The sequence below is a fragment of the Embiotoca jacksoni genome, unplaced genomic scaffold (assembly GCF_022577435.1).
Source record: "Embiotoca jacksoni isolate LCO1_2020_lvr unplaced genomic scaffold, fEmbJac1.0.p SCAF_94, whole genome shotgun sequence".
In the NCBI taxonomy this organism is placed as follows: Eukaryota; Metazoa; Chordata; class Actinopteri; family Embiotocidae; genus Embiotoca; species Embiotoca jacksoni.
In genome coordinates, this window is record NW_027185452.1 from 454967 (window position 1) to 482466 (window position 27500).

General features: G+C 46.1%; 3 protein-coding genes across 3 annotated transcripts in view; 1 reads left to right on the forward strand and 2 right to left on the reverse strand.

Annotated features, from left to right (window-relative positions):
- LOC138193745 (calcium/calmodulin-dependent protein kinase type IV-like) overlaps positions 1 to 9186 on the reverse strand; it is a 17918-nt gene extending 8732 nt beyond the window's left edge. Inside the window, exons 1-5 of the mRNA XM_069141951.1 lie at positions 8364 to 9186; positions 5533 to 5611; positions 4974 to 5036; positions 4599 to 4681; positions 1201 to 1273 (exon numbers count right to left, since the gene is read on the reverse strand). Of these exons, the coding sequence (XP_068998052.1) occupies positions 1201 to 1273; positions 4599 to 4681; positions 4974 to 5036; positions 5533 to 5611; positions 8364 to 8470 (405 nt within the window). The 5' untranslated portion in view covers positions 8471 to 9186. The remainder of the gene's footprint in view (positions 1 to 1200; positions 1274 to 4598; positions 4682 to 4973; positions 5037 to 5532; positions 5612 to 8363) is intronic.
- Positions 9187 to 14019: 4833 nt separating this feature from the next.
- fam174c (family with sequence similarity 174 member C) lies at positions 14020 to 17768 on the forward strand. The gene is made up of 3 exons (XM_069141963.1): positions 14020 to 14449; positions 16516 to 16638; positions 17206 to 17768. Exons 1-3 carry the CDS (start codon positions 14193 to 14195, stop codon positions 17207 to 17209), a joined length of 384 nt encoding a protein of 127 aa, XP_068998064.1. The 5' UTR covers positions 14020 to 14192; the 3' UTR covers positions 17210 to 17768.
- A 5666-nt stretch (positions 17769 to 23434) lies between these two features.
- LOC138193750 (T-cell acute lymphocytic leukemia protein 1 homolog) lies at positions 23435 to 25376 on the reverse strand. Its single transcript, XM_069141959.1, has 3 exons — positions 25092 to 25376; positions 24647 to 24711; positions 23435 to 24196 (listed from the first exon to the last, which is right to left on the reverse strand). Exons 1-3 carry the CDS (start codon positions 25343 to 25345, stop codon positions 23766 to 23768), a joined length of 750 nt encoding a protein of 249 aa, XP_068998060.1. The 5' UTR covers positions 25346 to 25376; the 3' UTR covers positions 23435 to 23765.
- Between the last annotated feature and the right edge of the window lie 2124 nt (positions 25377 to 27500).

Sequence of the window (27500 nt, forward strand, 5' to 3'; positions counted from 1 at the left end):
GTGTGTGTGTGTGTGTTAATCCTCTCCGGTTTTAATCTGTTCAGCAGCAGGATGGAAGCTGCTGTTACATAAGAGACCTGCAACCACTGCACGCTGCTGCCATGTGCAACACCTGCAACTAAACACACTCCAGCAACTTTAATAACAACAGCAACACCTGCAACTACTACAACTAAATCAATGACAGCAACTAAATGCAGCAACTACAGCAACTATATACACATGCAACTATTAACATAATTTCTTCATGTTTTTTTGGTCTTCAAATTGATCGTTTCTTGTTGCCGTTTCCATGACAACGGGAGAATGAAACCACTAAAAATGATCAATATTTCTATTTCACTGATATAACTTATGTTCATGTTGATATATTAGTTGTTTATTCCAACAGTTGCCGTGACATCATGAATACAGCCAAACCCTGAAAACAGATGTGCTCATGAAGACGCTGGGTTTGTTTCCCCCGAGCTCGTCTCGTCAGGCAGACGTCCTCTCAGCCTACAAGTGTTTTCACTGTGATAACTGACGAACTTCAGAAGATGATTTCTCTCATGTTGTCAACAATCACACGTCATTCTGATTCACTGACTGTTGTGTTAGCACGTCAGTGAACGCCTCGTGGTTCTTATTCTGGCCTGTAAATATGATTTTGTGCCAATTTAACGTTTGATTAAGTCTGCGGAGAAACAGGAACACTGATTCATCGGCCGGAGGAGGGCTCACACCTACATGAGAAACAAAAACTAGATTTGTCTCCAAGCAGCGAGAAAAAAGAAAAAAAAAACCGACTTATGTTGGAGCTGAAAACATTTTCTGTCCTCATAAGAAGTCAAATCCTTTTTATTTCAGATCGATTTCAGCTTCCTGTTTAGCAGAACTCCATCAAAGGTGATGTGGAAGTGTTGAGATGATGTCACACCTTGTTCACACCGACCCACTGGAGTCAGATCTAAAAACAGCCATTTTATGGCTGAGGTTTGGTGTGAGGCTGTTGGGACTGAACAGAGAGCTTCAATCTAATCAGCATAGAGACAGAAGAAAATAGAGGACAGTGTTTCTGTAGTTCCTGTCTCTGCCTGTAGAGGACAGTGTTCCTGTAGTTCCTGTCTCTGCCTGTAGAGGACAGTGTTTCTGTAGTTCCTGTCTCTGCCTGTAGAGGACAGTGTTTGTGAGTCCAACAGAGTGAACGCAGCATCTTACCGCCACAGCCTCCAGGATCTGTTTGATGACGTGGGCGGCGTCTCTCTCGCTGTAGTAACCGCGCTCCACGATCCTGGAAACAAGAACGCGGTGGAAATATCACATGACACAAACACGGAGATGTAAAACACATCTGAAGATTCACACCTGTGGTTTTATAATGATCTGCTCTCTGATTGGCTGATCTACATGTTGTCTGTTTGTTTAACCAACAGTGATGTAAGAAAACAGCTGGATCTGTTTCTGACTTCCTGGAAAACAAACTGCTGCAACTACAGAAACTAAACCAACCGCTGCAACGACAGAAACTAAACCAACCGCTGCAACGACAGAAACTAAACCAACCGCTGCAACTACAGAAACTAAACCAACCGCTGCAACTACAGAAACTAAACCAACTAAACCAACCGCTGCAACTACAGAAACTAAACCAACCGCTGCAACGACAGAAACTAAACCAACCGCTGCAACGACAGAAACTAAACCAACCGCTGCAACGACAGAAACTAAACCAACCGCTGCAACGACAGAAACTAAACCAACCGCTGCAACTACAGAAACTAAACCAACCGCTGCAACTACAGAAACTAAACCAACTAAACTAACCGCTGCAACTACAGAAACTAAACCAACCGCTGCAACTGCAGAAACTACAGAAACTAAACCAACCGCTGCAACTACAGAAACTAAACCAACTAAACCAACCGCTGCAACTACAGAAACTAAACCAACCGCTGCAACTACAGAAACTAAACCAACTAAACCAACCGCTGCAACTACAGAAACTAAACCAACCGCTGCAACTGCAGAAACTACAGAAACTAAACCAACCGCTGCAACTACAGAAACTAAACCAACTAAACCAACCGCTGCAACTACAGAAACTAAACCAACCGCTGCAACTACAGAAACTAAACCAACCGCTGCAACTACAGAAACTAAAGCAACCGCTGCAACTGCAGAAACTACAGAAACTAAACCAACCGCTGCAACTACAGAAACTAAACCAACTAAACCAACCGCTGCAACTACAGAAACTAAACCAACCGCTGCAACTGCAGAAACTACAGAAACTAAACCAACTAAACCAACCGCTGCAACTACAGAAACTAAACCAACCGCTGCAACTGCAGAAACTACAGAAACTAAACCAACTAAACCAACCGCTGCAACTACAGAAACTAAACCAACCGCTGCAACTACAGAAACTAAAGCAACCGCTGCAACTGCAGAAACTACAGAAACTAAACCAACCGCTGCAACTGCAGAAACTAAACCAACCGCTGCAACTACAGAAACTAAAGCAACCGCTGCAACTGCAGAAACTACAGAAACTAAACCAACCGCTGCAACTGCAGAAACTAAACCAACCGCTGCAACTGCAGAAACTACAGAAACTAAACCAACCGCTGCAACTGCAGAAACTAAACCAACCGCTGCAACTGCAGAAACTATAGAAACTAAACCAACCGCTGCAACTGCAGAAACTAAACCAACCGCTGCAACTACAGAAACTAAACCAACCGCTGCAACTACAGAAACTAAACCAACCGCTGCAACTGCAGAAACTACAGAAACTAAACCAACCGCTGCAACTGCAGAAACTAAACCAACCGCTGCAACTACAGAAACTAAACCAACTAAACCAACCGCTGCAACTACAGAAACTAAACCAACCGCTGCAACTGCAGAAACTACAGAAACTAAACCAACCGCTGCAACTACAGAAACTAAACCAACTAAACCAACCGCTGCAACTACAGAAACTAAAGCAACTGCTGCAACTACAGAAACTAAACCAACCGCTGCAACTACAGAAACTAAAGCAACTAAACCAACCGCTGCAACTACAGAAACTAAAGCAACTAAACCAACCGCTGCAACTACAGAAACTAAACCAACTAAACCAACCGCTGCAACTACAGAAACTAAAGCAACTGCAGAAACTACAGAAACTAAACCAACCGCTGCAACTACAGAAACTAAACCAACTAAACCAACCGCTGCAACTACAGAAACTAAAGCAACTGCTGCAACTACAGAAACTAAACCAACCGCTGCAACTACAGAAACTAAACCAACCGCTGCAACTACAGAAACTAAATCAACTGCTGCAACTACAGAAACTAAACCAACTAAACCAACCGCTGCAACTACAGAAACTAAACCAACCGCTGCAACTACAGAAACTAAACCAACTAAACCAACCGCTGCAACTACAGAAACTAACTGGGCGGCACGGTGGTGCAGTGGTTAGCACTGTCACCTCACAGCAAAAAGGTTCCGGGTTCGAATCCGGTCCTGGGCCTTTCTGTGCGGAGTTTGCATGTTCTCCCTGTGCTTGCGTGGGTTCTCTCCGGGTTCTCCGGCTTCCTCCCATCATCCAAAAACATGCACCTCAGGTCAGGTTACCTGGTGCCGCGCTAGTGGCAGCCTGCTGCAGCAGCTCCCCCCTGAGAGCCCCCCTGCTGTAGTGAAGACATTTCCCCTCGGGGATTAATAAAGTGTATAAAATCAAATAAAAAAAAAAAAACTAAACCAACCGCTGCAACTACAGCAACTAAACCGACAGCTGCAAGTACAGAAACTAAACCAACCGCTGCAACTACAGAAACTAAACCAACCGCTGCAACTACAGAAACGAAATAAACCACTGCAACTACAGAAACAAAACCAACCGCTGCAACTACAGAAACAAAACCAACCGCTGCAACTACAGAAACTAAACCAATCGCTGCAACTACAGAAACTAAACCAACCGCTGCAACTACAGAAACGAAATAAACCGCTGCAACTACAGAAACAAAACCAACCGCTGCAACTACAGAAACTAAACCAACCGCTGCAACTACAGAAACAAAACCAACCGCTGCAACTACAGAAACGAAATAAACCGCTGCAACTACAGAAACAAAACCAACCGCTGCAACTACAGAAACGAAATAAACCGCTGCAACTACAGAAACAAAACCAACCACTGCAACTACAGAAACTAAACCAACCGCTGCAACTACAGAAACTAAACCAACCGCTGCAACTACAGAAACTAAACCAACCGCTGCAACTACAGAAACGAAATAAACCGCTGCAACTACAGAAGCAAAACCAACCACTGCAACTACAGAAACTAAACCAACCACTGCAACTACAGAAACTAAACCAACCGCTGCAAGTACAGAAACTAAACCAACCGCTGCAACTACAGAAACTAAACCAACCACTGCAACTACAGAAACTAAACCAACCGCTGCAAGTACAGAAACAAAACCAACCGCTGCAACTACAGAAACGAAATAAACCGCTGCAACTACAGAAACAAAACCAACCGCTGCAACTACAGAAACGAAATAAACCGCTGCAACTACAGAAACACCTGCAACTAAACGGTGTGAACGTACCGGTCAAACAGCTCTCCTCCGGTCACCAGCTCCAGAACCAGAGCGATGTCAGTGTCCGTCTCAAAGATCTCTTTCAGCTGAATCTGCACCGCAAACAAAAACAGGAAGTTTTATTCATAATAGACAGTTTAATTAAGATCAGAGACACAATAGAATTTAAATAATAAGACTAAACTTGATTCATTACTTGGACTAGTCCACTAAAGACTTGATTCATGACCTGGACTAGTAGCCAGATTCTGGTATTGATACACATTTAATATTCAGAACCAGATTTCTTTGTGTTCATGTTATCTTGTTGTCTTATTACGATCAGAACCACTCGTCTCCATGGCAACACTGCCGGTGGCGCGGAGAGAGACGTCGGATACTCACGATGTTCGGGTGGGAAAGACGCAGCAGGACGCCGATCTCTGTGCGGACGATTTTCTTGTCAATCTGCAACAGAAGAAACAACGTCAGAACGAACACGTGAGGAACGACTCGAAGAACCAAGATCAGCTCAAAGACCAGAATCAGAACCTCCCCGACGGACCGACGATACACCGATGAGCCAAAACATGATGAACGCCTGGCGGCTCTACCGGACCTCTGAAGGTCACCGTGGTAACAGGAATCGAGACGTCAGCAACGGATCCTTGCACGAGACGTGTTCCGGTCCCGCCGTCGAACCTCTGCTGGTAGGTTGGTAGTCCGTACGGCACCGAACCGGCAGCACCCCGTAAGGTTCTGGAGACGCTCCGGTCCTGGCTAGGTCTTTACTCCGGCCAACTCCTTCCACATCCAACAACCGGACTTTGAGAACCGACCTTTCCCGAATTCGACGTATCGCTTTGTTACAATATAATCAAATAAATATAATATAAATAACATAAATAATGTTTTGGCTCATCGGTCTACGGTTGCGTGTCGACGGTCCGACTCGCCAACTGACCGTTTTCTTGAGGACTTTGACAGCGAAGGGTTTCTGGGTCTGTTTCTCCTCACAGCGGTACACGATGGACGTCGCTCCTCTGAGAGAAAACAGGAGAACCACAGCGTTAGACCGGGAACATCTGAGACCATGTCGGGGACATGTCGGGGACATGGGTTAGAACATCGTTAGATCAACTACAGGAGGTCAACTCAACTGGCAGGGAACCCTTAATGTTACTGAATGAATCAGGCACCAATCAAACTGGTTCCTTCTGGTACTTCAAACTGGAAGAAAACAAGACTTATTGGTGTCGAACACGTGGTTCCACCGGAGGGGACCACTTTGCCCCAGGAACCATATCTGTGCGGGAGGCGGTACTTTCTGAAGGTTGGGAACTTTTGGGGTGGTGCTCTTGGATAATTAGGACGGAGAAGCCCGATTCTGCGTCTGACGATTCACTTTAACACGACAGCGGACTGATTTGTTGAATCTCTCAGGTTGTAAAGTCCTGGAGGAAGTTTTTACTCCTGGAAAAGTTCCTGTACATCCGTGCTTAAAGGGAAACTTTGGTATTTTTAAACCTGGACCCTGTTAACACCAGACAGTCCACCAGAGGGCGTCAGTGTCACGTTTTGTTCCGCTTAAGAGTGAAAAAGTTCACACTCGTATAACCGGGTTAGAAGAAGGAGGTCATGTGACTCAGTGATGAAGGAGGTTTGGGACGGTCAGATGAGTCGAACCATCAGTGATGTCATCAACCAGCAGTGATGTCATCAACCAGCAGTGATGTCATCGTTGGTTTGTGAACGTTATGAATCCTCCAGTTCAGATTCTGTCCGTCACCATCTTGTTAGTTCGTAGCGGTTTGGAGCAGGAAGCGACCATATTTGGACGAGCTGGGGGAGGAGCCAGCGGTGGATCTGACCAATCTGATTGGAAACCTGACGATACTACGTCCCGCCCACCGATAGCTGTAACCTGACTGCACCACAGGCCTGTCAATCAAACAGACACGCCCCCAAAACCAGGTCTTCTTGAATCTTCTTTTCTAATGAATGAGGGATTATTTTCAGATGGACCTCCAGAAAACTAAGAAGAAGGAGTGACTTTAGCTAACAACACCGAGATAACTGGTGGACACATTTTATTCACTTTGGATTTGATGAGAGAAGTTGAATGGGAGTCTATGGAGCCGGAGGCTTTTTGGAGCCGACCTCTAGTGGCACTCGCTGGTATTGCAGCTGGAGACACTTCTGGATCAGAACCATTTTACAGACCTGAAGCTACGAACACTTTTATATCCAGACTGTGAATATTACTGAGGTAAAATCACGTATTTTAACCGAAACCATCTCATCCCAACACTAACCACGTGGTCTCTATCGGCAAACCTAACGCAGCTTTCTTTTCACGCAGAGGCTGATCGTGACACTGACGCGGTGCCCTCTGGTGGACTGACAGGTGAATTACACACTCTGGATGAACGTATGTGCGCTAAAAGTGTTTGTTTTTCCTTTGATAAGATGAGCTGAAGTTAGTTTAGTTTAGTTTTAGTTACGTTTTAAGGCTCCAAAGTGACGGAAACATGACCGTCTGTGAAACTGTGTGTTCAGGGGGATCTGGTGCTCTGCTGGGACAGATGGAAGAAACAGATCCATCTGAAAAAAGCAACCACACACACACGCACACACCCAGTCCTGGCCGGTCTCCATGGCAACAGGACACCTGGTAACAGAGCTGGTGGCAGCGCGTTCGTTCACACGTCTGAAATTCACGGCTGACATGATTTTGCTGTTTCTGTCGTTCTAACTGAGAGTGTTTTTGTTGTTGTTTACTGGGATGACAACAAACAAAAAGCACCACAAACAACGTGCACCGACACCACAGAACACTAAACAGACCAACATGTCGACAGCCTGCCGGGTCGAGAGGCGCTTTCAGCTCAATGCACCGAAAGTAACAAAAAGTAAAAGTCCTCATCGTCCAGTAAAACTCATGTCCTCGTGTACTAATATTCAGACCCTGGAGGGGCCCTGACCCTCAGGTTGGGAACCACTGCACTGAAGTATAAAGTAATGAATGATTATTACAGTAAAATGTGCAGAAGTTTTAATTATTCAGGATCTGATTTATTTTATTGTTTCAGTCACATAAAACTAATAATTTACTTCCACAGTATTTGAACTGCAGTACTTTTACTTAAGTTGTGGTAGTGATGATATTACTGCATGTTTGTTATTGAGGAGGATGTTTAACTGGATTGGTGTTTTTTCCTATTTGGTTCATTGCATCCAGAAAACAAAAATTTGCCAAAATTTTCACATTTTTAAAATAATAGCAGGAAAACATGCAAAATATTGATTAGAATATCAATAAAGAGCTGCAATGTCTGTAAAAATGATAAAGATCTAAGAAATATTCATAATTTTTCTACATGCTTCATCTCAAATATCACACGTTAAATACCGGACCAGAATCTTTTTTACTGTTCTGAAAAATATAATTAAATAGGCTGTAAAATATCTGAAAACATTACGATAAAAATCTGAAAAATCTGTAAAATGTCTCAAAAAATGTTGTAAGATCCCACAAAGAAAAATATATTTTTTTACACCAAATATTCAATTTTGTTTCGTGTCCCGGAGAAACCTCAGACTATTTATCTTTAAAAAACCCAGTGGGTTCTCATCGGTCCACGTTCAGAACCAGCAGGAACCAGACAGGTTCTATTGGTACCTGACTGAACTGAACTAAAACTACCGGCTGGTTCTGAAGTGTTTATGAAGTTAATCCTGGACTGAGCAGGACCACTTGGACCCCTCACGTCCCCCCAACATTGTGGTCCAGACCTGCCCAGCTCGGAGCTCAGGGTGTAGAACTCCTCCACCGTCCCGTCCCGCCTCGACCCGTCCACCCAGAACTCCACCGGCTCCGAACCGGGCCGGGACGTCGGCATGACGACAGCAGAACTCCCCCCAAAACCAGCACTGAGAAGAACCGGAACCGAGTCCAAGACCACACCAGGACCGGGGGCCGGTTCAGACCGGGTCAGACGTGACCCGATCAGAACCAGGAGCGAAGTAATCCAGATCAGATCTCAGATTTAAATCCAGCTCGGTAAAACCCAGATTAGAGAAGCAGAGGGGGGATGATTCATGATCCTGATGGGCTTTAATCCAGACCAGCAGGAGGAGGAGGGGGAGGAGGGGGTCCGCCTGCACCCTCAAACTCTCAATCAGGACCGTTTATCTGCAGGAAAACACCGAGAGACCAAAACTACAGCCGGAGCCCGGACACGGAGCCCGGACACGGTCCAGTCCGGACTGACGCGGGAACCCTGACCCGCACGCACCAGCTCCAGATGTGTCGCAGCTCCCAGCGGGCCTAAACCCCTCTCAGATGTCGGATCGGTTCAGTCCATCACCCTCCTGCTGGTCCTGGTCGGAGTATTTCCGTGTTTTCACCGGGAGAAACGGACCGTCCGTCCCTCCGGAGCCCAGCAGCCTCCCGATGGAGATCCAGCCCGCACAGCCGTGACAGCAGCACCGGAGCGCGGGGAGCTTTTCACCGGGAAACACACGGCCAGAGCCGGGTTGTCTCGATACGGGATGTCGGTGCTCGATGCTCGGGGGTCTGATTCCCGGGCAGGGCTGCTCCAGATGTCCGCTGGATCTGCGGAGAGAGATTCTGCTGTAATCTCACAGCCCCGCCCCTCTGTCACCCCGCCGGCCAATCACAGCCGTGTACGGGGGCCAAGCCGAGCTCCCATTGGACTGCCGGGCTGTCAGTCAGTGAAGCCGCTGTCAGCAGCCTAAATACAGAAATAACCTAAATACAGAAATGTACATTAGCGTGACATCTGGAGCCTTTGATCCTGCGGGAAACCCGCAACTCTCACACTGTCACACGTGACCTGCTGCAGGGAATCACACCGTGTAATGCACATCTTTAATTTATGATTTGTTTCAGATATAGATTGTATGTTCACAGGGTTATTCGTATGTTATGTATAATATATGTGACAGTCAAAACTGACTTTTACTTTTTAAATCACACTCTGACTCCTCAGAGACTTTTCATCTGAGAAATAAAAAAGTGCTAAGATGAAGAAAAGCTTCAATCACATGACCTCAAAACAACCTAAAATGTAAATATTTATCTCCCATTAATACCAAAACACTTTAAAATGAATTTAGGGAGCCATTAATGAACATATTTATTATTTATTTCACATTTATTAGAATATACAACATTCTTATGATTCTGTACATTTTGACAGACAAACAGCAGCACCTTAGCAACCACCCAGCAGTACCTTAGCAACCACCCAGCAGTACCTTAGTACCTTAGCAACCACCCAGCAGTACCTTAGCAACCACCCAGCAGCACCTTAGCAACCACCCAGCAGCACCTTAGTACCTTAGCAACCACCCAGCAGCACCTTAGCAACCACCCAGCAGCACCTTAGCAACCACCCAGCAGCACCTTAGTACCTTAGTAACCACCCAGCAGCACCTTAGTACCTTAGTAACCACCCAGCAGCACCTTAGTTCCTTAGTAACCACCCAGCAGCACCTTAGCAACCACCCAGCAGTACCTTAGCAACCACCCAGCAGCACCTTAGTACCTTAGTAACCACCCAGCAGCACCTTAGTACCTTAGTAACCACCCAGCAGCACCTTAGTTCCTTAGTAACCACCCAGCAGCACCTTAGCAACCACCCAGCAGTACCTTAGCAACCACCCAGCAGTACCTTAGCAACCACCCAGCACCACCATAGCAACCACCCAGCAGCACCTTAGTACCTTAGTAACCACCCAGCAGCACCTTAGCAACCACCCAGCATCACCTTAGTACCTTAGCAACCACCCAGCAGCACCTTAGCAACCACCCAGCAGCACCTTAGTACTTAGTACCTTAGTAACCACCCAGCAGCACCTTAGCAACCACCCAGCATCACCTTAGTACCTTAGCAACCACCCAGCAGCACCTTAGCAACCACCCAGCAGCACCTTAGTACCTTAGTAACCACCCAGCAGCACCTTAGTACCTTAGTAACCACCCAGCAGCACCTTAGTTCCTTAGTAACCACCCAGCAGCACCTTAGTAACCACCCAGCAGCACCTTAGCAACCACCCAGCAGCACCTTAGTAACCACCCAGCAGCACCTCAGTACCTTAGTAACCACCCAGCAGCACCTTAGCAACCACCCAGCAGCACCTTAGTAACCACCCAGCAGCACCTTAGTACCTTAGTAACCAACCAGCAGCACCTTAGTAACCACCCAGCAGCACCTTAGCAACCACCCAGCAGCACCTTAGTAACCACCCAGCAGCACCTTAGCAACCACCCAGCAGCACCTTAGTAACCACCCAGCAGCACCTTAGTACCTTAGTAACCACCCAGCAGCACCTTAGCAACCACCCAGCAGCACCTTAGTACCTTAGTAACCACCCAGCAGCACCTTAGCAACCACCCAGCAGCACCTTAATACCTTATCAACCACACAGCAGCACCTTAGTACCTTAGTAACCACCCAGCAGCACCTTAGCAACCACCCAGCAGCACCTTAGTACCTTAGCAACCACCCAGCAGCACCTTAGTACCTTAGTAACCACCCAGCAGCACCTTAGCAACCACCCAGCAGCACCTTAGTACCTTAGTAACCACCCAGCAGCACCTTAGCAACCACCCAGCAGCACCTTAGTACCTTAGCAACCACCCAGCACCACCATAGCAACCACCCAGCAGCACCTTAGTAACCACCCAGCAGCACCTTAGTACCTTAGTAATCACTCAGCAGCACCTTAGCAACCACCCAGCAGCACCTTAGTAACTACCCAGCAGCACCTTAGCACCTTAGCAACCACCCAGCAGCACCTTAGTAACCACCCAGCAGCACCTTAGCAACCACCCAGCAGCACCTTAGTAACCACCCAGCAGCACCTTAGCAACCACCCAGCAGCACCTTAGTAACCACCCAGCAGCACCTTAGCAACCACCCAGCAGCACCTTAGTAACCACCCAGCAGCACCTTAGTTCCTTAGTAACCACCCAGCAGCACCTTAGTAACCACCCAGCAGCACCTTAGTACCTTAGCAACCACCCAGCAGCACCTTAGTACCTTAGTAACCACCCAGCAGCACCTTAGTTCCTTAGTAACCACCCAGCAGCACCTTAGTAACCACCCAGCAGCACCTTAGCAACCACCCAGCAGCACCTTAATAACCACCCAGCAGCACCTTAGTACCTTAGTAATCACCCAGCAGCACCTTAGCAACCACCCAGCAGCACCTTAGCACCTTAGTAACCACCCAGCAGCACCTTAGTAACCACCCAGCAGCACCTTAGCACCTTAGCAACCACCCAGCAGCACCTTAGTACCTTAGTAACCACCCAGCAGCACCTTAGCAACCACCCAGCAGCACCTTAGTACCTTAGTAACCACCCAGCAGCACCTTAGCAACCACCCAGCAGCACCTTAGTACCTTAGCAACCACCCAGCAGCACCTTAGCAACCACCCAGCACCACCATAGCAACCACCCAGCAGCACCTTAGTACCTTAGTAACCACCCAGCAGCACCTTAGTTCCTTAGTAACCACCCAGCAGCACCTTAGTAACCACCCAGCAGCACCTTAGTACCTTAGCAACCACCCAGCAGCACCTTAGTACCTTAGTAACCACCCAGCAGCACCTTAGTTCCTTAGTAACCACCCAGCAGCACCTTAGTAACCACCCAGCAGCACCTTAGCAACCACCCAGCAGCACCTTAATAACCACCCAGCAGCACCTTAGTACCTTAGTAATCACCCAGCAGCACCTTAGCAACCACCCAGCAGCACCTTAGCAACCACCCAGCAGCACCTTAGTAACCACCCAGCAGCACCTTAGCACCTTAGTAACCACCCAGCAGCACCTTAGTAACTTAGTAATCACCCAGCAGCACCTTAGCAACCACCCAGCAGCACCTTAGTAACCACCCAGCAGCACCTTAGTACCTTAGTAATCACCCAGCAGCACCTTAGCAACCACCCAGCAGCACCTTAGTAACCACCCAGCAGCACCTTAGCACCTTAGTAACCACCCAGCAGCACCTTAGTAACTTAGTAATCACCCAGCAGCACCTTAGCAACCACCCAGCAGCACCTTAGTAACCACCCAGCAGCACCTTAGTACCTTAGTAATCACCCAGCAGCACCTTAGCAACCACCCAGCAGCACCTTAGTAACCACCCAGCAGCACCTTAGCACCTTAGTAACCACCCAGCAGCACCTTAGCAACCACCCAGCAGCACCTTAGTACCTTAGCAACCACCCAGCAGCACCTTAGTACCTTAGCAACCACCCAGCAGCACCTTAGTAACCACCCAGCAGCACCTTAGTACCTTAGTAATCACCCAGCAGCACCTTAGCAACCACCCAGCAGCACCTTAGTAACCACCCAGCAGCACCTTAGCACCTTAGTAACCACCCAGCAGCACCTTAGTAACCACCCAGCAGCACCTTAGTACCTTAGTAACCACCCAGCAGCACCTTAGTACCTTAGTAACCACCCAGCAGCACCTTAGTACCTTAGTAACCACCCAGCAGCACCTTAGTACCTTAGCAACCACCCAGCAGCACCTTAGTACCTTAGCAACCACCCAGCAGCACCTTAGTACCTTACTACACCTGCACATATAAATGTACCTGAGGACGGCAGGTGAGACTGGACTCATCCCCACTGTGTGATGTCATCGGTCCAGATGTGAGTGCGCTCAGTGCTCATCAGTTAAAGAGCTTCAGGTAAACAGCTGCTGGACCAGGATTAGAGTTTATTTCAGTCTGACAGTCACGCAGACTTTTTAAAGTAAAAAGGAATAAAAGAGATCAGAAACAACATTTGATCTGCTTCTGTGATTGAGTCTCTCTGAGGTTCTTTCTATTATTATCAGTCACTTTGGATAAAAAAGAAAAACCTGGACCAGGAGCCCCATGAGAGTCTCTGTAGTTTAAATTGATAGATTAATGAATGGAATCTGGTGTGACGTTGATTAATCTATTATCATTTTTAGCATAAACTAATATTATGATTGGATTAATCTCATAATTCATCAGCTAATGTTCCCTTTGTACCCTCTGATTAAAACTATGTCCGAAAATTATAATGACCATTATAACCTTTCCGAGCCCTGCCTGTAGACAGACCCTGAACCAAACTCCATTAGAAAATCCAGTATTTTAATGATCTTCTGCTCCTCAGCTGTTGTACATTAGTTGTAAAACGTGAGTGATGAGTGTGTCTGAAACTCGGAGAGCTGCTCTTCAGTTCAGCTTCCATCTCATTCGTGTTTTTATCTCCTACATTTGTATATTTTGTTGACGTGTGTCCTTTTCATGTCTGTTGATGTGATCCTGGGCTGTTTGTCCTCGTCGTGTCTCGCCTCCCTGTGATTGGTTGACCTGAGTTACTTCCTGCAAGTCAAACTCGGGGGAATATTTCATCCACGGATCTCTGACGTCAGCAGAACTTCCGTGTTGGGATTTTACTTTCTGTCAACAGAGCGGCGGCGGACTTCAGCTAGCGTGACGTGTACTGAAACAAATCCCGGTTCTGCTCCGGTACCGGTTCTGAAGTGGTCAGCGTCCCGCCGCCGTGGCTTCCTCTTCTTCTTCGTTCAGTGTTTTCAGATGTAAAATGACTTTTTCCGGAGTTCTCTCGGCGGCTCTCGTGCCGATCTGCTGGGTGCTCGTGACGGGCGCGAATGATACGACGACCTTCCCCGGGACGTCCGGAGCCGCCTCGAACTCCAGCGGGCTGAACTCCACTCACAGCGGCGGGACGGCTCCGATGAACGGCCTGAACGCGGACAGCTCGATGATCCAGAGGGCCCTGTACGTCCTCATCGGCATCACCGTGATCGGAGTGCTCTACTTCCTCATCCGGGCCGTGCGGTGAGAAACGACACCAATCAGTGGAAATGTCCAAGTGATCACCGATATTCTCATTTTATATGCGCGCGGAACCAAAGAGCGGCTCCGCAGCTGCGCGAAAAACACGCAACACGTGTTTTACAAACGACGTACAACTGCTGAGGAGCGGAGGAACGTTAAAACAGAGGATCTGTGAACGGAGTTTGGTTTTCATGTGTTCCCCCCTACATGGTGCTGCCAGAATAGGAAGTGCTTTAAAATCCATTTCAGCTGTTTGGCCCAGATAGGAACGGGAAGAACCGGGTAGAACCGGGTAGGAACGGGTAGGAACGGGAAGGACCGGGTAGGAACGGGAAGAACCGGGTAGGAACGGGAAGAACCGGGTAGGAACGGGAAGGAACGGGTAGAACCGGGTAGGAACGGATAGGAACTGATAGGAACGGGTAGAACCGGGTAGGAACGGGTAGAACCGGGTAGGAACGGGAAGGAACGGATAGAACCGGGTAGGAACGGATAGGAACGGATAGGAACGGGTAGAACCGGGTAGGAACGGGTAGGAACGGGAAGGAACGGATAGAACCGGGTAGGAACGGGTAGAACCGGGTAGGAACGGGTAGGAACGGGTAGAACCGGATAGGAACGGGAAGGAACGGGTAGGAACGGGAAGGAACAGGTAGGAACGGGTAGAACCAGGTAGGAACGGGTAGGAACGGGAAGGAACAGGTAGGAACGGGAAGGAACGGGTAGGAACGGGTAGAACCAGGTAGGAACGGGAAGGAACAGGTAGGAACGGGTAGAACCGGGTAGGAACGGGTAGGAACGGGAAGGAACAGGTAGGAACGGGAAGGAACAGGGTAGGAACGGGTAGAACCGGGTAGGAACGGGTAGGAACGGGAAGGAACAGGTAGGAACGGGAAGGAACAGGGTAGGAACGGGTAGGAACGGGAAGGAACAGGGTAGGAACGGGTAGAACCGGGTAGGAACGGGTAGGAACGGGAAGGAACAGGTAGGAACAGGAAGGAACAGGGTAGGAACGGGTAGAACCAGGTAGGAACGGGTAGGAACGGATAGGAACGGGTAGGAACGGGTAGGAACGGGTAGAACCGGGTAGAACCGGGTAGGAACGGATAGGAACGGGAAGGAACGGGTAGGAACGGGAAGGAACGGGTAGGAACGGGTAGGAACGGGAAGGAACAGGGTAGGAACGGGTAGAACCAGGGTAGGAACGGGTAGAACCAAGTAGGAACGGGTAGAACCGAGTAAGAACGGATAGGAACGGGAAGGAACGGGTAGGAACGGGAAGGAACGGGTAGGAACGGGTAGAACCGAGTAAGAACGGATAGGAGCGGATAGGAATGGGAAGGAACGGGTAGAACCAGGTAGGAACGGGTAGAACCAGGTAGGAACGGGTAGGAACAGTCAGTCAGAGGTATTTTGCTGTTGCACCACATCTGAACTGAGCTGAGAGTAACTGCAGTCTCCTCCATTTACATTCACACGCAGACAGACGTCATACCAAAGTCCATTGATAATTCCTGCTGTTTTAGACATCCTCGTCGATCATATGAGCTGTGCATGCAAACATGGCTGCAGAAGTCACTCTTCAGTTCCACGTTCATCTCATCAACCAATCAACATTCATCTCGACCTGCTTCACCAAACACTTATTACCAACTTTGTAAAACTTTTAGTTTCTCTATTCTGTATATTTGTCTGAGGACTGAAGCCACACCAAGATCCATTCATATTTCTGTCAGTTTAAGGCTCTCCTTCCTGTTAGCAGCGGTTAACTCTTTTTCAGGGTGTGAGTCACGACTTTGTTTAAAGCTCTTGGATTCACTCTTCGGTTCGTCATCACGTGTCGCTGATCCTCTTCCACCAGTTTGGTTTTCTTATACCTTCAATTAACTGTGACATCTTTACTGGTCACTCCAAACCAAACTCCATTCATAAATCTACTAATTTAACCAGCAGTCTCTTATTAGTGATGTTTAAAGCTGCCAGCGTAGAGCAGAGCATGATTTAATGCCATTTCTATAGAATAAACTTGATGATGATGATGATGTTGTTGTTGTTGTTGTTGTCAGGCTGAAGAAGCCCGCCCACAGGAAGAAGTACGGCCTGCTGTCGAACTACGACGACTCTGTGGAGATGGAGGCGGTGGAGAGCGAAGAGGACGACACGCTGTACGAAGCTCGCAGCCTCCGCAGGTCAGAGGTCACCACACACAACACTGAACCAGAACCAGAACCAGGACCAGGACCAGGACCAGGACAGAGATCTGAAATTACAGTGACAGGAAGAAATATTTAAAGATGAAATCAAAGTTGTTTTTTTAACAAATAAATATTTTGGTATTTATCATCAAAAAGCTGAAACAACGTTGAACGAAATGATCAGTTTGTGTTGCTGGATTTATTTTTTTAAATATCAGAAGACAATATCTCGGTGACATGGGAACATTTTTGTAAAATATTCCAAGATTAAATCAGCAAAGTATATGAAAAAGTATTCGTAACATGTCTGAAGACTTTTTTTTTAAATGTGTGCGAAATATTTATAAAATATCTAAAAAACAAATCGATGAAATGTCTGAAAAACTTATTCGGAAACAAGATTAGTAAATATTTTTTTTTAAAAACAGTAAAATATTTGGAAACAATATTAGTAAATATCCAAACAAATATTTGTAAAGTTTTCTGTCCTCGTCACTGTTGAAGCTGAGTTTAGTTCTGACCCTCCGGCTGATCCGATCTGTGTCTTCTGTCTCTGCTCAGGTGAGTCCCGCTCCGATCCATCGGACCGGCCGTGTGGATGCTCTCTGATGTTGAAGATGGATTCTGACCAGCGACCGGCCGACGGACCAAACTGACCGAAGATTGAAGCCAAAGCTGCTCGAGCAGCCGAGCAGGATAATACAAACTTTTTAAATGTGCTGTTGGACGATCGAGACGCAGACGTGACGTTTTGGTGGATCCTCACAAGGCCAAACCTTTCATTATTATTATTATTATTATTATTATTTCTTTTTCTCCGTTTTGTTGGGTGTTTTCTTTCATTCCAACGACGTGCTTTAAACTACTGACTGCAGACCAGCTGATCGACGGCTCGATCGGATCGGTCGAGGCGCTGCATCGGATCGGTCGAGGCGCTGCTTGTCCCTCTGACGCTCCACTCTGATATTAACAGCTGAATTTCTGGTGTGTTGAAGCTAAAAGTTTGAATATGAACCTTTTTGTAAAAAATTTTGATTCTTGATGATTTTTTAAGTTTTTTCCTCGAGAACAAAGTTCACGAGAATATTCAAATCTACTTTTGAATAAAAAAACATCTAAACGAACCGACGTCACTGTTTTATCGCCGTTGAGTCTGCGTGTTCGAGTTTAATGTTAAAAATCGTCAATATTTCAGTCGGACAAATAAGAAAGTCTGTCAGAGAAAGAAAATGAAGTTGAGTTCAGAATGTTGAAACTCTTTGAGTTTCTGTTCTTCACTGATTTTTGTTCAAATCAATTTTTAAAAGTGTAGAAAAATAACTTGTTGAAAACAAGTTATTTTTCTACACTTTTAAAAATTTTCTTAAAATTCATCATTAAAAAAGATTAAAGAAGAATGAATCTGAACTCTGGATGTTGATAAAGAGTTTAAAATCATAGACTTTAAAATAATAAAAGAGTTTAAAATCATAAAGACTTTAAAACCATAAAAAGTTTAAAATAATAAAGACTTTAAAATAATAATGAGAGTTAAAAATCAGAGAGTTTAAAATCAGCTGCTGATTCTGTCTTTAAACATATTAATCAAAGTATGTTCAGCAGCAGACTGAAGCCTCCTCCGCTGCAGTACCAGCTGTTCACCAGCAGGTGGCACAAACGGACTGTTTCAAACATTTGTGTCCTGAATTGATCAGTGACCGAAAACTTTATTAATTCAGCAGCTGAACAACACAGAAGCTTCACGTTAAATGAATCTGAATTTGAATCCAATTATAATATTTATTTTTTTATGTTGTTGTTCATGTTTAGTTTTTAAAAATGTTTCAGTAAAAGTATAAAGAATCACAGACAATAAACAGGATTCAGAAAAGTAATGTTACAGAGACAAATTAAGTAAATCAGAATAAATATTACAGAACAGCTGGAGAGCAAAATATTTAGCAATAACTAATAATATAATATGATTTAATATCGATGATATAGCACTTTTTATACAAATATATTGTAACGTAAAATGCTAAAAATAATAAAAAACACACACACACACACACACACACACACACACACACACACACACAGATCTGTAATGAGGACACACCAGAAGATTAAAAGTTCAATAAAATAACAAACAATAAATAATAAAATAATAAATTGTTTTGTTTTTTCGTTTTTTTAAAACAGCAGTAAAATATACATAAAAAATAAGTTAAATGAAAATAAAAGTCAAATATCTTAAAAAAAACCACCAATAAATCCTGTTTATAAAATCATTACAGTGAATTCATCACTTTAAATGTTGCAGCTTGATGACATCACAGACGTCCTGCCAATAATTATTGATTGAATATATTTCATATTATTAAACTGAATTTACAAATTAAAAGTGAAATACAGGAAAGTTTCAGGTACAAAAAAATTTACTGAAGATCAAAAGAACAAAACCAACTGTGTTCATTAGCATAAATTACCCACAAACCCTGCACACATGGTATCTGTGTTTATCAGATGACGTCCCCCTCAGGTGTCTCGTGTCTCCTCAGGTGTCTCCTCAGGTATCTCCGTGTGTCTCCGTGTCCTCTCAGGTGTCTCCGTGTGTCTCCATGTCCTCAGCGAAGTCTCGCTCATTAAAACCTGAGACGGGCGACTGAGAGTTTTCCCACAGTTCAGTCTGTCAGGATCACACACAGCACACAGCTGACAGGGTCAAGGGTCACCGTGTGTGTGTGTGTAACAAGCCAATGATAGGTGGGCGGAGAGGTGGCGACTGATAAACATCTCGTCCAATCAGACGCCCCGAGAGACGACAACAACACAACAGGTCCCGGAGGAGCAGAGGGGCGTGTTTCAATTAGAGAGAGAGAGTGAGTGTGTGTGTGTGTGTGTGTGTGTGTGTGTGAGTGTGTGTGTGTGTGTGTGTGTGAGTGTGTGTGTGTGTGTGAGTGTGTGTGTGTCTGTGTGTGTGTGTGTGTGTGTGTGTGAGTGTGTGTGAGTGTGTGAGTGTGTGTGTGTGTGAGTGTGTGTGTGTGTGTGTGTGTGTGTGTGTGTGTGTGTGTGTGAGTGTGTGTGTGTCTGTGTGTGTGTGTGTGTGTGTGTGTGAGTGTGTGTGTGTGTGTGTGTGAGTGTGTGTGTGTGTGTGAGTGTGTGTGAGTGTGTGTGTGTGTGTGTGTGTGTGAGTGTGTGTGAGTGTGTGAGTGTGTGTGTGTGTGAGTGTGTGTGTGTGTGTGTGAGTGTGTGTGAGTGTGTGTGTGTGTGTGTGTGTGTGTGTGAGTGTGTGTGAGTGTGTGTGTGTGTGTGTGTGTGTGTGTGTGAGTGTGTGTGTGTCTGTGTGTGTGTGTGTGTGTGTGTGTGAGTGTGTGTGTGAGTGTGTGTGTGTGTGTGTGTGTGTGTGTGTGTGTGTGTGTGTGAGTGAGTGTGTGTGTGTCTGTGTGTGTGTGTGTGTGTGTGTGTGTGTGAGTGTGTGTGTGTCTGTGTGTGTGTGTGTGTGTGTGTGAGTGTGTGTGTGTGTGTGAGTGTGTGTGAGTGTGTGTGTGTGTGTGTGTGTGAGTGTGTGTGAGTGTGTGAGTGTGTGTGTGTGTGAGTGTGTGTGTGTGTGTGTGTGAGTGTGTGTGAGTGTGTGTGTGTGTGTGTGTGTGTGTGTGTGTGTGTGTGTGTGTGTGTGTGTGAGTGTGTGTGTGTCTGTGTGTGTGTGTGTGTGTGTGTGTGAGTGTGTGTGTGAGTGTGTGTGTGTGTGTGTGTGTGTGTGTGTGTGTGTGTGTGTGAGTGTGTGTGTGTCTGTGTGTGTGTGTGTGTGTGTGTGTGAGTGTGTGTGTGTGTGTGAGTGTGTGTGAGTGTGTGTGTGTGTGTGTGTGTGTGTGTGAGTGTGTGTGAGTGTGTGAGTGTGTGTGTGTGTGAGTGTGTGTGTGTGTGTGTGAGTGTGTGTGAGTGTGTGTGTGTGTGTGTGTGTGTGTGTGAGTGTGTGTGAGTGTGTGTGTGTGTGAGTGTGTGTGTGTGAGTGTGTGTGTGAGTGTGTGTGTGTGTGTGTGTGTGTGTGTGTGTGTGTGTGTGTGTGTGTGTGTGAGTGTGTGTGTGTCTGTGTGTGTGTGTGTGTGTGTGTGTGAGTGTGTGTGTGTGTGTGAGTGTGTGTGAGTGTGTGTGTGTGTGTGTGTGTGTGTGTGTGAGTGTGTGTGAGTGTGTGTGAGTGTGTGTGTGTGTGTGTGTGTGTGATACCGTCTCGTCCTCAGTTCCCACCTCTGTCTCTCTGTCTCTCTGTCTCTCTGTCTCTCTGTCTTCACACGGTTTATCTGATCTGGTCCATCGACTCCCGAATCTGGTTCACTTCTGTCACCGTGGTAACAGTGTTAGATCACCACGGCAACCTGAGCTGCAGGTCAGGTTCACTTGAGAGGGTCCGATCGGGGGTCGTCCTTCCTACGGGACCTGAGGGGACCAGAGGAGGTGAATCAAAGTGCAGATAGTCCTACCTGTGGAGAGTTCCTCACGTCGGTGGCCCCGCCCCTTCCTTCTTCTTTTCTTTTCTGGGCGGAGCATCAGCGCCACCAACTCTCGGAAACTCAGTCGATCTGCGATGCATCTTCCTCTGCAGAGGATTGTGGGTCAGAACAGCCCTTCATTAAGGGCATGGAGGGGGCGGAGCTTATATACTGTCCTGGGACCAGTCACCTGCAGGGAGCAGCTGTCACGTCGGCCATCTTTATGTCTTTACCACCTGTCTCACATGACATCACAGTATTGATCACCTGATCAGATGTGTGAAAACAGAGAGAGAGGTGGGAACTGAGGACGAGACGGTATCACACACTCACACACACACACACACTCACACACACACACACACACACTCACACACACTCACACACACACACACACACACTCACACACACTCACACACACACACACACACACACACACACTCACACACACTCACACACACACACACTCACACACTCTCACACACACACACACACACACACACACTCTCTCTCTCTAATTGAAACACGCCCCTCTGCTCCTCCGGGACCTGTTGTGTTGTTGTCGTCTCTCGGGGCGTCTGATTGGACGAGATGTTTATCAGTCGCCACCTCTCCGCCCACCTATCATTGGCTTGTTACAGTGACAGTCCTGCCCCCCCCCCCCCCCCCCCCCCCCCCCCCCCCCAGAGTTCAAACACTAACCATGTTCACACTGTTTGTCTGACAGGATGAAATGATGACGTTGTTCTACAAACCTGTTTAGTAGCGACGCAGAGTAAAATGTAAATAAAAAACAAAATGCAATGATTTAAAAATCACATTTCATATTTAATATAAAACAGACCAAAGAGAAAATATGAAATGTTGAAACTGAGACATTTAATGTTTTATAAAGATATCTTCTCATTCAGCAACACGTCTCTATAAGTTGTTCCAGGTTCATGTTCACCACTGAGCTGCATCAACTCTTCTTTTAACAACACTCTGGAAATGTTGGGGAACTGAGGAGACCAGTTTCTGGAGTTTAGAAAGTGAAATGTGATCCCATTCTTGCCTGATAGAGGATTTGAGCTGCTCAACAGTTCAGGGTCTCCTTTGTTGTATTGTTCATGTCCTGATGCTCCAGATGTTTTGAATGATTGACAGGTCTGGACTGCAGGAGGCCAGTTTATCAGCAGACTCTTCTACTAGAGAACCATGCTGTTGGAATACGTGCAGAATGTGGTTGGACGTTGTTCTGCTGAAATAAACAAGACCTTCCCTGAAAGAGACGTTGTCTGGATGGCAGCATATGTTGCTCCAAAACCTGAATATATCATTCAGCATTAATGGTGCTGATAACAAGCTGGATGGTCCCTCTCCTCTTTAACCTGGAGGATGCAGCGTCCATGATTTCCAAACAGAATCTCAGATTGTGATCCATCAGACCTCAGGACAGTTGTCCACTTCACCTCAGTCCATCTTCAATGATCTCGGTCCAGAGAAGGCGGCGGTGTTTCTGGATCATGTTTCTATCTGGTTTCTTCTTTGGAGAGTTTTAACATCATTTGTGGACGCAGCGATGAACTGTGTTCACAGACGATGGTTTTCACAAGTGTTCCTGAGCCCATGCAGTGATTTCCACTCCAGAATAGTGTGTTTTTAATGCAGTGCTGCCTGAGGGCCCGAAGATCACCACCATCCAATATTGGTTTCCAGCCTTGTCCCTTGTGTTCAGAGATTTCTCCAGATTCTCTGAATCTTTTAATGATATTATGAACCGTAGACGATGAAATCCACTAATTCTTTGTAGTTTTACGTTGAGGAACATTATTCTGAGATTGTTGAACTATTTTCCAACACAGTCTTTCAGAGTGGTGAACCTCTCCCCATCTTCACTGCTGAGAGACTCTGTCTCTCTGAAATCATCTTTTTATACCCAATCATGTTACTGATCTGTTGCCGTGGTAACCTGATTAGTTGTCAGATGTTCCAGCAGGTGTTTTTTTAAAAGGACTTTTTTGAGACGTGTTGCTGCCATCAAATTCAAAATTTTTCATAAAACAATGAAATGTCTCAGATGCAAAGAGGGTTGTAATAACACAAAACGGTCACACTGACTGATATTAACTGGATTAATATGTCAGAGGACATATTTCATCACTGAAATACAGATTTAGAGAAACTGAAGACTTTTATTTACTGTTAATGAATCAATAATGAAAAAGAACCCCATCAGTTTGAGCAGAGATTTATTTATTGGTCTGTAATCTCACAGAAAACAACATCAGACCTGTGAACGACCACAGATGAACAACAACAAACAGTTTGGGACTAAACAACAACAACAACAACAACAACAACAACAACAACGAACAGGTTCAAACATTAAAAGCACCAAAGTCTCCTTTAACGTGAAGGAAACTGAATCTGGTTACCGGATCTTCTGTTGGATGCAGAACACGAAACACCAAACGAGCGAGTATTAATGTGAATATCACATCTGATCAACACGTGTTCAAAAACCCACGAGGTTTTAATAACACGTCATATTTACTGGAACCTGAACGTCTCATTTCAGCAGCCGTCAGTTCAAACTCTTTGAAAGATTTCCATCTTTGATTCTTGACTCCAGTTTCACCCCGAAACATCCGAGCGAGGAGTTTCCCTCCGTCACCACCAGGGCGGCTCCGGGTCTTCGGATCCCGGGAGGTCAAAGGGCATCAGCCCGAGTCCCGGTTCTGGTCTCTGCTGAATGTGTCCAGGCGGGGGCGCCGCAGGTGACTCCGCCCCTCCGTCCGAGTCTCCGTCCCCCGAACTCTGCAAGCTGGAGTTGGGAGACAGCTCCCCCCGCGGCCCGTCGTCCTCCACGCTGCCCGCCCGGCACCGCGGCGCCGCCCTCAGGTCCTGGTCCGTCACCAGCCGGTCCAGGAAGTGGATGTACCGCAGGGCGAGGCGCAGGATCTCGTTCTTGCTGAGCTTCCTGTCGGGGGGGTGGGTGGGCACGAGGCGCCGCAGTTCAGCGAACGCCCCGTTAACGTTCTGCTGCCGCCAGCGTTCCCGAGTGTTGGTGAAGGTCCGACGGACGACCCGGGGGCGGGAACCTGAGTCGGGGGGGGGGGGGGACATTTATTTATTTATTAAATGTTTTTACGAACAAAACTTCAATTATTAAATACAGCCACACTTTTATTTTGAAAAGAAAGACTAAATGCTTTTTTTGTGTCACAGAAATTAATTTATAAATTAAAGGCTTTAACTGTAAATGTAAAAATATTCCACACTTTTTACAAAAATGTAGAAATCTGCATAAAATGATGGATTTTTGTTTTCAACTGTTTCCTCTTAAACGTGACAACTTCCTGGTTTTCAAAATAAACTTCTGATGATCTGATAAAAACTTAATATATTTTGGGCCAGAAAATGACTTGATAAAGTAAAAAGATGTATCATCAGATAAAATAACGAAACTAATGTGTAGTTTCAGCTCTTCTTTCTTTATTATAATCTTCTCTGTTTTATTTCAGATTAAAAGACTTCAGATGTGAACTCACCGTCACTGAGGTTCATCTCACGCGGTTCCGGTTCCGGTTTCATCCTGATAGAAAGATCTGGATCACTGCAGACATAAAACAAAGACAGTTAGTTCCTGTTTTTCAGTTTTAAACATCTCGGAAAAGTTTCTGTTAACATCCAGATGACGTTTATTTCCCTTCAATCATTTAAATCTTCAGTTTCTGCTCAAAATAACCAAATAAAATGTCGAAATCAGCAACATTTTACTGTAATATTATTATATTATTCTCCGAGTCTTCCAAAACAGCATCGATCAGCTGATCAGTCACTGAACATATTCATTGATGACATGGAGAGAAGCAGATCTTCAGATTTTATTTTCCGTCACGTGAAACTCACTTAAATGTTTTCTTCTTGAAATAAATAAAAATCGGTACTTCCGGTCAGAGCTGCACGGAAATTCACTTCAGACGTGTTCTGTACCTGCTGCAGGTGTTCAGGTGTTCAGGTGACGCGCGGCCTCGTGCAGCAGCAGCGGAGGATTGGCTCAGCGGCTCCTGGGCAGCAGACGGTCCGGTGGGTCGGTGGGTGGGTCGGTCCGGGTCGGTGGGTCCGGTGGGTCGGTGGGTGGGTCGGTCCGGGTCGGTGGGTCCGGTGGGTTCAGTCTCCGGAGCTGCAGTGTCTCTTTTTATACCAAGCCGCGTCCCCCTCTGCCTGTCGTGACGCGTCGTTGCCATGGATACCCCGGTGATAATGACAGTCTCATTAAAGCCATTTAACTCGGGGTCCCAGGAAGCAGCACCCCAGGGACCTGCAACCCCCCTCTCCCCTCCGTCCTCCCGCTGCAGGAGTCGTGTTTTCCGGAGACCTCCTCCGTCACGACCCGGTGCCCCTCCCCCCCCGTCCCCCATTCAGCACCTCCCCCTGGTCCGGGATGCACAGATCTTAAATGTGTGTGTGTGTGTGTGTGTGTGTGTGTGTGTGTGTTCACTTTTTGCATCCTTTAATTAATGGATCATTTTGCATCTTTTCCTGGATGACAAAATAAGTAAAAGAGAAATAAACCGGAGAAAAACAGAAACTTTTAACTATCAGAACTGTTTCTTTATTTTGTTTTATTTTGAAAACCACACGACTCATAAAAGATTGTTATTTTTATTTGTTGGTTAGTTAGTTGGTTGGTTGGTTAGTTGGTTGGTTGGTTGGTTGGTTAGTTGCTTGGATGGTTGGTTGATTGGTTGGTTGGTTGGTTAGTTGCTTGGATGGTTGGTTGGATGGTTAGTTAGTTAGTTGGTTGGATAGTTAGTTGGTTAGTTGGGTGGGTGGTTGGTTGGTTAGTTGGTTAGTTGCTTGGATGGTTGGTTGGATGGTTAGTTAGTTGTTGGATAGTTAGTTGGTTGGTTAGTTACGTGGTTGGTTGGTTAGTTGGTTGGGTGATTGGTTGGTTGGTTGGTTGGTTGGTTAGTTGGTTGGTTGGTTAGTTGGGTGGGAGGTCGCTAGGCTCGTAGAAAGTGTGTATTTGGCGTTTTCCCTCTCATCGCTCTTCTTCTTCGGTGGTGTGTAGATTTGTCAGCTCGGCACAAAACCTGCTTGTTGTTGTAAATAATGTTTTGTTTTGTTGGTATTCAGGGATGCAGGTTCACCTCGATGGGACGGCAGCGGTGCTCCAGGGTTCATCCTCTCTGGTGAGTGGGCGTGGTTAAAGTCTCCCATGATGCTGATTGGACGGTCTGGGTGTTCCTGGCCTCCATAGATAGATAAGAGCTGAGTGATGGTCAATAAAACAGCCTTGAAGGAGACGTCTGTGTCTGGCTGCTAAACTTTAGATATGAAACATGTCGGACAGCATTCTGCAGTTTTATTGAGTATGAAGGGGGGGATGTCATTTAATAGATCATAGATAATTCAATTATTTTTGTTTTCAAAACCAAATCAACCACAAATTCTGATTTGTCTGAAAACGTTTGGAGGATCTTTAAAGATGGAAGAAACGGAAAGTTTACAACAATCAGAGACATTTTCTTCAAAATGACTGAAACTGTAAATTATTCTGTGGCAGCTTTAAAAAAAAACAACAAACACCTGCGTCCCTTAGTTCTTTAAAACCTGCTGGTTGCTATGGTGACGGCGGGTCAGACAGGCTGTAATGACCGGAACAGACCAGCAGGTGTCAGTGTGACTCAAGCATCTGCAGTTGTTTTTCAGTGCTGACCCTCCAATCAGCCTCAGCACCCCATGTTTGTTGTTGTAACCATGACGACGAAGATCTTTTTAACCCAAACTATGGTGGATTTTTTTGTTTAGATCTGGTTTTATTAAACTCCAGGTCTGTGTGTGTCTGTGTGTGTGTGTGTGTGTGTGTGTGTGTGTGTGTGTGTCTGTGTGTGTGTGTGTGTGTGTGTGTGTGTGTGTGTGTGTGTTACTGCTTCATTGAATAATAGTTGTGATATTAGTTGTAAGATGATATTAATTTAATTATTTGAATATAACCCTTTATAAACATTTAAATGATATATTTGTGGTGCAGCGACCTGCGTCACCTCCAGATTACCCAGCAGGCCTCATTCCTAACAGCGAAGGCTCGAACACAAACAGATGTTTCTGGTGTTTTAGTATTTTTCACGTCTCCGACCAGCTGCAGCGACGAGATGAAGTTTATGATTCCAAAGGTTTCCTCCTTTTGTAAGTTGTCGGGAGTTTTTTTACCTGATCTCTGAGGTGGGCGTGGTTTTCTGCGCCTGAACCAATCAGGTCGCAGACAGAACAGGACATGAAGAGCGTGTTTTAACCGTCATCAGATGGTTCGCTGGCGTCTGACTGAGTGTTTCCAGTCTGACGACCTTCAGACGACCTTCAGACGGCGTCCTCGCTCCTAAACACGTAAGACGCAGA